At 50.7% G+C, this 13519-nt stretch overlaps 1 protein-coding gene across 5 annotated transcripts in view; it reads left to right on the top strand.

Moving 5' to 3' along the window:
• The window catches only part of LOC108445105 (myosin-8-like), a 14224-nt gene extending 1931 nt beyond the window's left edge, over positions 1–12293 (top strand). The window contains exons 2-9 of one of the 5 annotated variants that reach the window (XM_017727828.1): positions 489–506; positions 5366–5424; positions 6314–6376; positions 7157–7324; positions 7565–7729; positions 8873–9037; positions 9278–9442; positions 11730–12293. In XM_017727828.1, coding sequence (XP_017583317.1) covers positions 489–506; positions 5366–5424; positions 6314–6376; positions 7157–7324; positions 7565–7729; positions 8873–9037; positions 9278–9396 — 757 coding nt within the window. In that variant the 3' untranslated portion in view covers positions 9397–9442; positions 11730–12293. Of the gene's footprint in view, positions 1–488; positions 570–5365; positions 5425–6313; positions 6377–7156; positions 7325–7564; positions 7730–8872; positions 9038–9277; positions 9443–11729 lie in introns of all 5 variants that reach the window. The other 4 variants (XM_017727827.1, XM_017727826.1, XM_017727829.1 and 1 more) reach the window with 4 other exon arrangements.
• Positions 12294–13519: the final 1226 nt, after the last annotated feature.

The following is a 13519-nucleotide window of genomic DNA, read 5'->3' as shown; positions in this document are numbered from 1 at the left end:
TGTTGGGGGAGGGCGGGGAGCGCGGGGGGGTGGGAAATGGACATAGCCGGGATGACGGAAAGAGCCGGACCGTGCGGAGCCCCGCGGTGCTGCTGCCCCTGCTGTGGAGCTGCTTCTTCCCAGCCTTGTTCCAGGCTGCCCCAGCGCCAGACCCTCGCTCCTGCCTTTCCCCACGGGTTGCTCCTTCTGCGCCTGAAATTCACGTTTCTGAGCCCAAAAGCTCCCTAAATGGGGGCTACTGAGCCCAAAACCTGCTTTAATTGGTTTTCTGGAGCCCTAAAGCTCTCTAAATTGCTCTTTTTGATCTGAAAATATCCCCAAATCACTCTTTATGGCTGCCAAAGCTCCTGACATCATTTTTTCTCAACCTCAAATGCCCTAAATCAGGGTTTCTTAAGCCCAAGATTCCCTAAATCGGTGTTTTAGAGCCCCAATGCTCCCTAAATCAGTGTTTCTGAACCCAAATGCATTCTGAATTGCTGTTTCAGGTCCCAGAAGCTCCCGAGGTGGGTGTTCCTGAGCCCAAATACTCCCAAAACTTTTCCATTCTCAGCTGTGAAGTTCCCTAAGTGGCTGTTTTTGATGCCAAAAGCTCCTTGAAATGGTATTGCTGAACCCCAAAGGATCCTCAATTGCTGCTTTTGAGTCCAAAGTCTCTGGACATTGATTTTTCTGAGCCCCAAAGCTCATGAAAGGGGTGTTTCTGAGCCCTGGGGCTCCCCAGGTGGCTCTTCATGACCTCCAAAGCTCCCAACATGGCTTTTTCTGGGCACTGCAGTTCCCTAAACGTGTTTCTGAGGCCAAGAGCTCCCTAAATTGGAATTTTGAATCAAAAGCTGGCTAGAGAGGACTTTCTGAGGCCAAAAGCTCCCCAAATCAGTGGTTTTGAGCCAAATGCTCCCTTAATTGGCCTTTCTCAACCCCAGAGCTTCCTGAAGTCTGGGCTGTTTCTGAGCCCAAAGTCTCTCTAAATCAGTGTTTGGGGCCCCATAAGCTCCCTGCATCAGTGATTTTGAGCCCGAAAGCTCCTGAATGGGAGTTTCTAAGAACCTGAAATTGCTGGCTTTGAGCTCAGAAGCTCTCTACATAATTTTTTTCTGAGTCAAAACCATCCCTAAATGGTTTGGAAGGCTGTGCTTGAACATGGGTGGAACGCAGGGGAAGGGGAGAGGCTCTGCCGGAGGGAGTGGCAGGGAGGATGAGGACGGGAGGTGTGAGGAGCAGCTTGAACACATGGAGGAGATCCTCCACAGGATGGGCAAAGGCTGATTGACTTAAGAGTGAGCAGTGAAGGGCTCAGAAAGGGGGCACTGTCTTGGCAGTTCAGAAACTGCTTGACCAGGGAAAGTTGGCAGAAGAGGCCTGAGAGCCTCTTCTGAGAAGTGTCCAGGCCAGTGAGCAGGTTCCCATGGGGAAGGGTAACTGCCCTGGCATTCACGGGCAGGCAAAGCAGCAGGGCTCCAACAGCGTGGGGGATCCTGGGGTGACCGCTCAGCAGAGCTGCCTGGTGGGTGAAAAGGGGGGATGCTCACGGGGACCTGGTGGTGGCCCAGAAGGAAGAGCTGGTCAGGGATGGGCTCATCAGTGCCAGCCTGGGCTGTCACAGCCGGGACATAGTGGGGTCCCAGGCACCAAAAGGCAGGGACTAAGGCCAGCAGCAGAGCACAGAGCTGGGGCTCCAGAGGATGAACTCGGGGTGTTGAACCAGATGGTGGCAGGGGCAGCAGCTCTGAAGGGTGAAGGAACTCAGGAAATCTGATAGGCCCTACAGGGCAGCCTGTTCCAAGGGCAGGAATGGTCTCTCCAAGAAGCCGTGAGTAAAGCACTCATCTCTTGAGGCTCTTGGCTGAACTGAGCGAGCTCCAGGGTGAAAAGGCAGCACATGGGAGGTGGAGCACATGAGCCACCAGCACAGAAAGCCAACAGCACAGCCCTGGGCTGTGTGAGCAGGAGCAGAGGCAGGGGAAGGGTTTAACCCCTGTGCCCAGCACATTTACACCACACCTGCCCAGCAACAGCGGGGCTGTGGCAGTCAGGAACCTCTGCCCTGGTGGGTCACTGGGGTGGGAGTCCTCCAGCTGTCCTTCAGGTGCTGGTGGGATTTCCCTAAGAATATCAGTGTCTGCAGCAACAAAACCAGCAATGACTCTGCCCAAACAGAAACATCTGCAGCAGAGCAATCTGCACCTGCAGTCGCCCCTCTGGGCAAGGCCAATGGAATTGCTACTGGCAATACACAGCAATGACATCCCCTCCTCACAAGGCTTCACGGGCCATGACCATCCCTCTGGGCTGGGCACTGCTGGGGCCCCTCAAATGCTGTGTCCAGTTCTGCCAGAGAGAATTGAATGGGAAAAGGACACTCCCTGAACCACCCTGGGGCCTTCACTGGGATCTGCTGAGGCTTGAAGGAGCCCTGCTGCTGTCACCAAAAATTCGGGAGGAAAATAAAAACCCTCTAACACTGTATTTGAAGTGATGGAGAATCAGGCATTGCTTTATTCTGGCTCGGATGTGCCATGGAAAATATTCCATACACACATGCCTTTTACCAGGCTTCCTGCAGATTTATACAGCAAAAAACTCAAAGCACTTCCCATTCATTGGTCCCAAATGACACAATTTTTCTAATATGTGGTTTCTTATTGGCCACGGGTTCCTTTGCCTCTAATGCTAATTCAGCCCTCACTCCTTGATTCCCTTATCAGTCTTTTCTGGAACAAGCATCTCCAACCATGCCAGGGGGCAACATCTGGGATTGATGTCTGTTGATGGGCGTTGATGGTTGTTATTTTTTGTGCATCTTCGGGGCTACTCCCAGTCTGTTGAGATATTAAGCTCATCCTATGAGGAGTGGTGCAATGTCCCCTGAAAAAATCCTAAAATTCCTTTCCCTCGGGCAAAGGCAAACCAAGCCTGACTGGAGAAATAAAGTAAAAACTTTCAAAAGTTCCATTATTTCCAACACTGCCCTCCAGAGCCCTCAGGGCTTTCAGTGTCTTTGCCTCATCAAGGCCCAGCGTTGCTGCAGAGGGTGGGGGACTGGTCAAGAAGGGTTGGAGGGAGTTAATAAAGTTAATATTTCATAGAATTCCCGTGCAAAGTCTGTTGTCCCTTCCCGCTCACAGTCCATTGGTCTCTGGCCAGCAGAGACCTCACTGACAATGCAAAAGAGAGAATTTCTTCTTTTTTTTTTCCCCTGGCTGTACTTTTTCTTTCTCCCCTCTTCCCCCACTTCCTTTAACTTTTCCTTCTCCTCCCCTCTCTTGTCTTTCTCCCCTTCCTTTTCCTCTCAAAGCTTCAGCTGTGGCTGAGGATTGCAGATCTGGCACTGCATAAAATAAGTTTCCTGTCTAAACCAGTTGTCAGGGCTCCTTCAGAGTATGAGAGAGAGACAAGGAGAGACAAGAGAACAATTTCTCTCTGACTGTGAGAAGTGGGGTGACCCATTCCTGGAAGCACAACCATCTTTCCATGAGTGGTGATCTGAGCTAAATGTCTGCGTTCATCACTTATCAATAGCAGAGGCCTGTTCATGGCAGCTCCATGTGCACATCATCTGTTCATCGTTACTGTTTAGGAAGCCGTCACTCTATTGCTCTGCTTTCAGGAGAAATAACCCTCAAATACTGAGTGGCTTATGCCACTTACATTCTTTCCCTCCTTTCTGACTAGAGCAGATTAGTAAAGGCCGTCTGAAGAAACAGAGCAGGGTTCAATGCTGGGGTTAGACCCGAGGGACACCGACAGGCCCTGGGGCTGTGACTTCTGATGGGTCCTTGCTGGCATTTCTTGATTTCTAGTTCTCAGTGGAGCTTTCTTTCTCAGCCAGGTTTCAACTCCTCTTGAACACCAGGAAAGCTTTCTTGACATGCAAGATTCTTGCTTTTGGCAAGGAGTTTCTTAATTCACCCCCATTTGACCTGGTCCTCCTCCTTCTCTGGAACATGGCCCTTGGCAAAGAAAACAAAAAGTCACAAAGAGCAGACAGCACAGGGAAATGGAGTGCAAGAAAGAGAGGGAGAGCAGAGCACAGCAGTGAGCTGTGCCCCGAGCAGACCTTTCCTCATTTCTGATCAATCCCCATTTCTGCCTTCTGCCTTCACCTCGTCATTGCTGCTCTGATGGGTTGGACTCGGTGAATGGGTTGGACTTGGTGATCTTGAAGGTCTCTTCCAACCAGGTTCTGTGGTTCTGTGATCTGGTCAGAAGGGACAGGGGCCTTTGTTGGAAGGGTCAGCGAGGCCATGCTTTCTGCAGGCAGTTGTGCAGAAGAGGATGTTAAGGGAACTCCCCAGTCTGACCGTTCCCGAGGCTCTCTGGCCATCACATTCCCACCACCAGAGACTTTCAGTGCTGGGACCAGAGTCCCTTTGCAGCCACGGCTCCAGTGCCCCAACGGGCCTTGCTGGACTCCCCACAGCCCTCAATCCCACACTCAGCCCCTGTGTCCTCCCCAGTTCCAGCCCAGGTTTCCCATGGCAGAGTGTCAGATGTCTCCTTCCATAAAGCCATTTCTTCCTGGCACAGTAACAGAAACAGCCTGAGCTGTTTCCCAGACAAAGGAACCCCTCAGTTTTATTCCCTCACAGTTTGAGGACCCAAGGCTCAAGTCTGGCTTTCTCCTGAGCCCTTGGCACCTGCCGTGTCTCTCAGTGTCCCTCCTCCAGCTGTGCCAGTGCTCTTGGGGCCCTTTGTTGTGCTTTGTTGGCAGTTCATGGGCTCTTGTCTCGAGCTGCACCTGGCACTGCAGCTGTCCCCGAGCCACCTGCACCTGTGTGTTCACAACCAGGAGGAGGGGAGGGTGGGAGTGAGGTGGTTTCAGTTTTGTCTTTGTTACTCGCCTTGCTGCTCTGTTGGGAATTGCCAAGAAAGCAAAGCAATCGTCCCCAGACGGAATCTGGTTTGCCCATGATGGCAACAGGTGAGGGATGTCCCAGGCTTTATGTGAGCGCTTCAGTTGTAGTTTTTCCTCCTGTCCAGTTGAGGAGGGGGAGTGAGCAGCTTGGTGGGCATCTGGCAGCCAGCCAAGGTCACCCCTGTCCTTTCTCCATAGATTTCTTCATAGCTGGTCAGGATAACCTCCAGGATTTGAGTCTGAAGGAATGGACAATGGTCCCTTTCCTCTGCAGAAAATCATAGCTGGGGTTGAACACCTGGTTCTGCACTCTGCAAAGGCAGGTCGTCTTTATTCTGACCAACGAAGACAATGTGTGTGGCTGTGAGAATTCTCAGGGAGCTCCAGTGCAGCCAAGATGGGTTTGGGACCAGCTGGGACTACAACAGAACATTTTATTATTGCCTTCTCTTCTGTAGTCCTGTACCCACCACAGAAATTTTGCTCCCCTTTTCCCTTGCACTGCAGAGTGAACCTTGAGAAGAGGACGCAGGAGGCAGGAACCGAGGACATGGCAAGAAGAGTTGGTAAGAGCTGCATTTCTTCTGTTAGACAGTGATGGCAGGGAAAATAAGTAATTTAAAAAACCCTGTGTAGATCAGAGGTTTGAGTAGTATAAGGGATGTGTGTGTTCCAAAAAAGCTCTTTAATGCATTGTTGAAATCCTTGGGGAAATACCACAGCAAAGTTTCCCTTTTTTCATTTTTCTTCTTATTTTTGTGTGAACCTAATGGCGAGAAGGAAGGAAAGTATTCAAATACACAGGCAAGTGTGCTGGATCCCATTCTTTTTGTCTGCGGCCATCCTTGGGAACCTTTGGGATGCAATGTGTTATCCCTGAGAGGAGTGAGGCCAGTGGAGGTCTCTTCCCCCAAGCATGTTACCTGCGGAACCCCTTCCAGAGCACAGCAGAAGGCCTGGCCTTGGCTTGGGATTGAATTGAGGAATTTGGTCAGAGTGGTGACCTTCTTTGACCAGAGACACATCCTACCCTAGCAGGGGGTGTTGCTGAGCAAGGCTTTGAGGAGTCAGGCTGAAATGAATGTGCCGAGGGTCACTGAAGGGAGCTGGGGGTCCCTCTCCACTCCTGGAGTGTGAGGCAGGACAGTCTCACCCTCTCGTGGGTGGCTGTGCTCTGGTGGGCTGGTGCCGAGGCACCTGAGTGGTGCCTGAATGCTGTGGCAGCGGAGGCAGCTTCCTGGCCCAGGAGAGCCTCAGTGGGCCCCAAGGGTCAGAAACCCCTCAGCACTGCTCTGGGGCTCCTGGTCCACGGCACCTCATGGCTCCTGGGCCAGCTGCAGGATGTGCTCTGCCCCAGAACTGCTCAGTGCAGTCCTGGAGTTCCTTAGGGAAAGGTCCTTGTTAAATGTTCCTTTTTTCTTTTTCATTTTATTTTCATATGAACCTGATGTCCAGGTGTCGTGCTGGCTGCGTGCGAAATTATTTATAGAGCTGCAGGATGGATACTCGAAAGACAAAGTAAGTGTGCTGGATCCCATTTCTCTTGTCTGTTCTCATCCTCGGGAACCCTTGGGATGCAATGTGTTATCCCTGAGAGAAGTGAGGCCAGTGGGGGTCTCTCCCGAGCATGTTGCCTGCAGAACCCCTCCCAGAGCACAGCCGCAGGCCCGGCCTTCGGGGTGGGATGAATTTGGCCGGAGGGACATCCCCCTTGGATGACAGACACGTCCTGCTCTAGCAGAGGGTGCTCCTGGCAATTGGTAATGATTTCAAGGCCATAGTACATCCCTTCTGGGATTTCCTTTCTTTTCTTGGACCTGAAGGAGGAATTTCATCCTGGGATTTCCTCCAGGGGCAAAAGGCAGAAACTTTTCTGTGCAGGTGAGTGCCAGTCCTTGCCCACACTACCTGGAAACTAAACCCTGCCAAGCAAGAAGGAGATCCAGAGGCCTGCTGTGCATGAGGGCCCAGCACAGTCAGATAAACAATCCCACCTTTCCATAAATCCCCACTTCCAAGGGCCTCCAGCCTTCCTTTGTTTATTCCCTACCCCCATGCAGATGCCCAGAGCCCCAGGCTCCCAGGGGACAGAGCTGCCCCAGCAGTCAGGTTTTCCCAGCACAGACCAGGACAGCCTGGAGGAGAGGAAATAAAAACCCAACCTGTGGGAAGACCCAAGAAGAGACCCTCAAGAAGGGACTTTAAAACAAAGGATTTGATTGTCCTCAGGCAGGATGGGTGGTCTCCCCTTCAAACGAGCAATGTCAGTTTCTCGCTGACAGCAGTCTTTTTCTACAGGGGAGAGAGAGAGGGAGAAGACCACAAAGCTCCTGGACTCCAAGCTGAACGAGAACTTCCTTTACCTCAGGAAACAAATGGAACCTCTAAAAAGAGTATTCAAAAAATTACAGGAATTCAAACCCTCTGATCTTGAGCGCCTCAGAGCAGACCTGGAGAAGATACCAGGTGAGCAGGGCTATTGCCAAGCAGACTTTCATCTCACTGAAGGCAAAAGCTGCTCTACAGCCCAACCACCCTGAGAGCTCATCCTGTTCAGCTGTTCAAAGGGGACAGGGAGGGGCCTGAGAAGAGACCCTCTGTCAGGGATGTTAAATCAGAGCCTTTGGACATCCTTGTGTCAGATAGCTGGTGTCCCCCTCAAGGAGGAATCATCAGTGACCCAGTGACATCGTTCTTTCTTCACAGGAAAGGAAAAGGAGGAAATTGCAAGGGCCCTGGAATCCAGGTTGCAGAAGAAGCTCAAGAATCTCTGTCGAAAAACTGAAGATCTGGAAGAGTATGTACATAAATGGCCGGAGTCCACGAAGCTTGATCTTGAGCGCCTCAGAGCAGACCTGGAGAAGATACCAGGTGAGCAGGGCCATTGCCAAGCAGACTTTCATCTCACTGAAGGCAAAAGCTGCTCTACAGGCCAACCACCCTGCGAGCTCATCCTGTTCAACTGTTCAAAGGGGACAGGGAGGGGCAGTCCTTACGTAGGGAACAGCTTTGTGATCCATGGCACTGAAACACCTCCATGCTGAAGTGTTCTCTGCAGGTGCAGGGGGCCAAAGTCCCTCTCCTCACCCTCATCTTTGGAGAGGGTGTGTGCTGGGAGTTCTCTCATTGCCTGATACTTGTTAAGGTTCTCCCCAGGAAGTCCTGTCCCCATCTCTCTCCCTTTCCCCACTGCCCTTCTCCTGCTGCCCCACTGCTGGTCCCACACTGGGGCACATGCGAGATCAGCCTCGTGTCCCTATTGATGATCAGCGGGGAGAGGAGCTTCCCTGAGCAGAGCCTGGACGTGTCTGTGAGCGCAGGGCCTGTGGAGAGCAGCTCTGCGTGCAGGAGCTGGTGCTGGGAAGGAGAAGGAGTCAGCTGGGGCACAGACTCCAGTGTGGGCCTGGCTGTCCCCAGATGGTGCCCCTGGGCCTGTCTCAGGCAGGACACAAAGTGTGTTGAGAACAGCCTCTTGTCCCCAGGGCAGGGAAAGCTGAGGGACAATTGGCCTTCCCTGACCTGGGTCCTGCTCTTGCTCCAGCTGCAGCGAGCAAAGCCATGGCAAGGAGCAGCCCAGAGGAGTCCAGGGAAAGGCCTGGAATTACTGCTGGCTCAAGCCATTGTGGGCTTAGAATTAAGCCTGTGGCCCACTTTTCAAAGCTGGTGCCCTGTTTATTGAGCTATAGAAAGCACAAATGAGAGGTTGAAAAGGGATGAAAGTTTGCTCTGATTTCTTGTTCCCTCCCTGCTCAAAGTCAGAAGGCAAAGGGAAAACCATTTCCAGATTTTACCTCCATGGCCAAATGGAATTCCTGGGAGGTGAGGCTTTCTAAGGGGGAATGAGGAAAGATAAAAAAACCAAACCCACAGGAGCGCCCTGAGAAGAGACCCTCTGTCAGGGATGTTGGACATCCCTGACAGAGGGATGCCTTTGGACATCCTTGTGTCAGATAGCTGGTGTCCCCCTCAAGGAGGAATCATCAGTGACCCAGTGACATCATTCTTTCTTCACAGGAAAGGAGGAGGAGGAAATTGCAAGGGCCCTGGAATCCAGGTTGCAGAAGAAGCTCAAGAATCTCTGTCGAAAAATTGAAGATCTGGAAGACTATGTACATAAATGGCCGGAGTCCACGAAGCTTGATCTTCAGCTCCTCAGTGCAGACCTGGAGAAGATACACGGTGAGCAGGGCCATTGCCAAGCAGACTTTCATCTCTCTAAAGGCAAAAGCTGCTCTACAGCCCAACCACTCTGAGAGCTCACCCTGTTCAGCTGTTCAAAGGGGACAGGGAGGGGCCTGAGAGGAGACCTTCTGTCAGGGATGTTAAATCAGAGCCTTTGGACATCCTTGTGTCAGACAGCTGGTGTCCCCCTCAAGGAGGAATCATCAGTGACCCAGTGACATCGTTTTTTCTTCACAGGAAACAAAGAGGAGGAAATTGCAAGGGCCCTGGAATCCTGGATGGAGAAGGTATTCCAGCATCTCTCTCAAATAATTCAAACTCCAGAAGAAGCTTTACAGAAGAGGAAGGGGTTCTGAAAGCATTAGCTCCAGCTCCTCACAGGAGACTTGGAGAGGAACCAAGGTGAGCAGGGCCATTGCTGAGCAGACTTCCATCTCTCAGAAGGCAAAAGCTGCTCTACAGCCCAACCACCCTGTGAGCTTGTCCTGCTCAGCTCCTCAGAGGGGATGGGGAGGGACAGTCCCTATCTGGGTAGAGGCCCAGAGAAGCTGACTTTAGTTATGGGGAGCACCTCCACAATCCATCCTGTGACTAAAGTCAGCTTTTCTGGGCCTCTCAGCTTTTGTGATCCATGACTCTGAAACAACTCTGTGCTGAAATGTTATCTGCAGGTGCTCAAGACCCCTCTTTGTTCTGTTGTCTTTGAAGAGAGTGTGTAGGTACAACGTGATGTGGTAAATGTATCCACGTCCTACCCACTCGCCTTCCTCATAACAGAGTGTTGTCTCCCATGGCCCACAGATCCTGTCTGGGGAGATGGAGGGAGAGGGTCCCTGCTCTCCATCCTGCCCCCCAGGCCTTTGCCAAGTCCTCAGGAATAAACCAATTGAAAGAACCTGGGAAGGAATAAGCCCAGCACCATTCCAGGCTCAGGGCTGACCCGCTGGGAAGTAGCTCTGCAGAGAAAGACCTGGGGGTGCTGGTGGCCAAAGAGTTGTCCAAGAGTCAGTAATGTGTCTTTGTGGCCAAGGAGGCCAGTGGCTGCCCGGGCTGCCTTAGGAAGAGCTTTGCCAACTTGCAAGGGAGGAGCAGCCCTGGTGAGGCACATCTGGAGCTCTGTGTTCAGTGCTGGGTTCCTCAGTTCAAGAGAAACCTGGAGCTCTTGGGACAGGCCTAACTGAGGACTACAGAGATGATCAGGGGACTGGAGCATCTCTCTGGTGAGGAGAGGCTGAGGGAGCTGGGCCTGTTTGGTCTGGAGGAGAGAAGGCCAAGAGGGGACCTCATCAATGGACAGAAATGTTTGAAGGGTGGGTGTCAGGAAGATGGAGCTGGGCTCTTCTTGGTGGTGCTGAGTAATGGGATGAGAAGCAATGGGCAGAAACAAAAACAAAGGAATTTCCACCTAAACACAAGGAAGAACTTCATTACTGAGAGAGTGACTCAGCACTGAAACCAGTTCTGAGAGAGATCGTGGAGACTCCTTCTTTGGTGATACTCAAAATCCAACTAGACATAAATCTGCCTAATGGTCTCTAGGAGACCCTGTTTGGGCAAGAAGACTTCAAGTGGTCCCTTCCAATCTTACCCATTTGGTGATTTGTGAGGGTGGGAAGGGCTTTTTAATCCTCTCTCCTCTCAAGTGACAGAACCCCAAGGAAGGGCTGGAGCTGTGTTGGGGGGGGTTAGGTTGGATATCAGGGAAAGGTTCTTCCCCCAGAGGGTGCTGGGCACTGCCCAGGCTTCCCAGGGAATGGGCACGGCCCCGAGGCTGCCAGAGCTCCAGGAGTGTTTGGACAACGCTCCCAGGCCCAGGCTGGGTTTGTTGGTGATGCCTTGAAGGCCCTAGAAATAAAACAACACACTTTTGAGATAATATTGGTATAGGAGCTAATACAAAGGCTGGTCTTGATTGGAGGCCTCCAGGAGCAGATAGGGAAAAATCCACAAAATGCCCACCTCCCACAGGGGTGCATACAGTTTTATACGTTTAGGAAATTAGTATATTTGACAAAAATCACCATTTAGAGACATAAAAGGTGAAGTCATTTACCCCGATTCCACTCTGAATCGTCCCCCCTCAGATGGAACTAAAGTTTGTTAATGAAAATGTGTCTTGAAGAGCTATTTTCAGCCTTGGTTCCCAAGAAGAACCAAGGTAGCATAGAGGCCTTGTACCTCCCGGGGCTTAGAGCTCTGGAATGTGTTTTGTCTTTCTGCCTAAGGAAAAGGTAGGGAAATGCACTGGGACTAGCTACTAATACAATAATAAGCTACAAATATATGCGTAAAGAATACAGAGAATACATACAGAAAAAAGGCAAAAATCACTCAGCATCATTTCCTCCATTTTTTAGAGACTAACAAGGCTCTACCTTGTCTAGTCTCTACGCCATAGTTAACCACAGCATCGCATCGTACAGCCAGCTACTATGCAAAGAACAACTAGAGATACAAGTAGTATGAACGGTTTCTTTTATCCAGGCCCAGTTCAGTAACCATATATAGCAGATTTCACATTTGCTTACTATAGATTGTACAATATCTGTTATTTCTTTTTTTATTACTTCCTTCTTCAGATGTTTCAAAAGGTTTTCTGTTCTCTTATGAGTGTCTTCATGTTCTCACTGAGGTGGGACTACAATCTGTGCCTCTGGTGTAACAGTCCATTCGCTTTCTTTGATTTCAGCTTTTGTGCCAGAAAACTGATGGTCCTTTTGATAACACTTTGAGGAAAACATTAACAAATTAATTTCCCTCTGCGGCACCACCGTTAAGATGCCTTTTTCTGCAACCCCTTTTACTATTTTATCAGCAGAATGATTCTTTTATATTTGGGACTTGTTTCCCTGTTTTGATGAACCTTGCAATGCATAAAAGCTGCTTCTCTAGACTCCCAAATACTCCGTAGCTGTGCATGGATCTGTTCAGTGTGTTCAATTCCAGTACCTTGTATAGTTGCCAGTCTTCTTTCCTTCCAGATGACTTTGCTCAGCTCTAGATTTTTCATTGATGGAATCAGTTTAGCTCCCTGCAATGACACATCTGATGGGAAGGCTTCTTCCCCAGTCACCCAGTTCGTGGTTGTCACTGGATAACTCGTTTGCTGCCTTGCATGAAGTTGCTCTCCTCTGCATACAGCGTCCAGTCTGGATCTTCTGGAGGCACGTTCCCCAGGTGTCAGAGACTGAAAATAGTTCATGCCTCAAACATTGATAGAAAGTTTTGCTCATTATAAAGAAGCTACAACCAAAGAAGCTTCCCTGAAGAGTTGGACTTTGAACTGAAAGTCAAACTGCTGATTAGATAAAGGGAAACGCATAGTTCAGTCATCTCAGGCTGAGGGAAAGGAATGCAGCCACAAAAGGCCAAAGCCACCAGCTGCGCTGAGAATCATTCCCGGCTGAGTTTGGGGTGGGGGAGAGCACAGCTCACAGAAGTCAGGTTTACACAGACTCCCCCACAACCGAGGAGGGAGGAGGAGTTTTCAGGGGCTGGCGTAACCTCTGCTCAGAGGCACTGAACACCCATCCTCAGTTATACAAACCGGCCCAGCTGTGGCACCCTCAGCCCCACAGGCCACATTCACGGGACTTTCACGTGAGAGACAGCCCAGGGGGAGTCACAACCCGTCAGAGACCCACCAAAGTGCTCCCCAGAGGCTTTGCACCAGAGGACTGCACGTGATGCTACGGACCCAGAGTCTGCTGTGAGAGACTGCCCCCCTCCCCCAGGGGGACATGCCTGGCCATTGCCACCTGGCTTGAGGGTGTTATCAACCCCTGGGATCCTATGCTTTGTGGGGGGACCTTCACCACCAAGAAGACCAGCTGGAGAGGATCAACGGAACATCGCTGGGATCCACAGAGCAGCGGTATTTTCCTTATTCTGTGTCCATCACTCTCTTTCTGTCCCGCCCCCCCGCCACCTATTTTCTATTTCTTTCCCTCTCTCTCTCTCATATTTGCTACCAATAAAACCCATACTATTGTCACTGGCATATGGTCTCGTTTGCACCTTAATTCGGGCAGAGGTATTTCTAAAGAACCTTAATAATCGGATCTTGACACCAGGTCTGGTGTGCTGGAATAGGCTTCTTCCACGGTCTGCAGACAGTCATACTCACATACATTATCGGTTGGTGCTGGGAACAGAGAGGTATCAGGGTTGACAGCAAACATTTTCAGAATAACATTACCCTATTTCAGTAACATGGCACGAGGTACATGTCGTTGATGTTCACAGCACAAACTCACTGTTGTGCTGTTGGATGCAGCAATTCTCAGCTGCTGATTTCTTCAGTTCTCCAGTTTCTTTGCCAGCCGATTTCTGATCATAGTTGGGCTGTTCCTTAAACCCTCAGGCAGGACTGTCTTGGTGAGCTGGTTTTTTTCCCTGTGTCAAGATTCTTCCACATAATAGCAAAGAGTCCTTGGTCTCTCTTATTCACAGGGATGCAGGAGAAAGTATTTTTAAAAT

Source organism: Corvus brachyrhynchos, unplaced genomic scaffold (assembly GCF_000691975.1).
Source record: "Corvus brachyrhynchos isolate BGI_N302 unplaced genomic scaffold, ASM69197v1 scaffold292, whole genome shotgun sequence".
Lineage (NCBI taxonomy): Eukaryota > Metazoa > Chordata > Aves > Passeriformes > Corvidae > Corvus > Corvus brachyrhynchos.
Note: the sequence above shows the minus strand (reverse complement) of the source record. Positions and strands in the feature narration are given on the sequence as shown.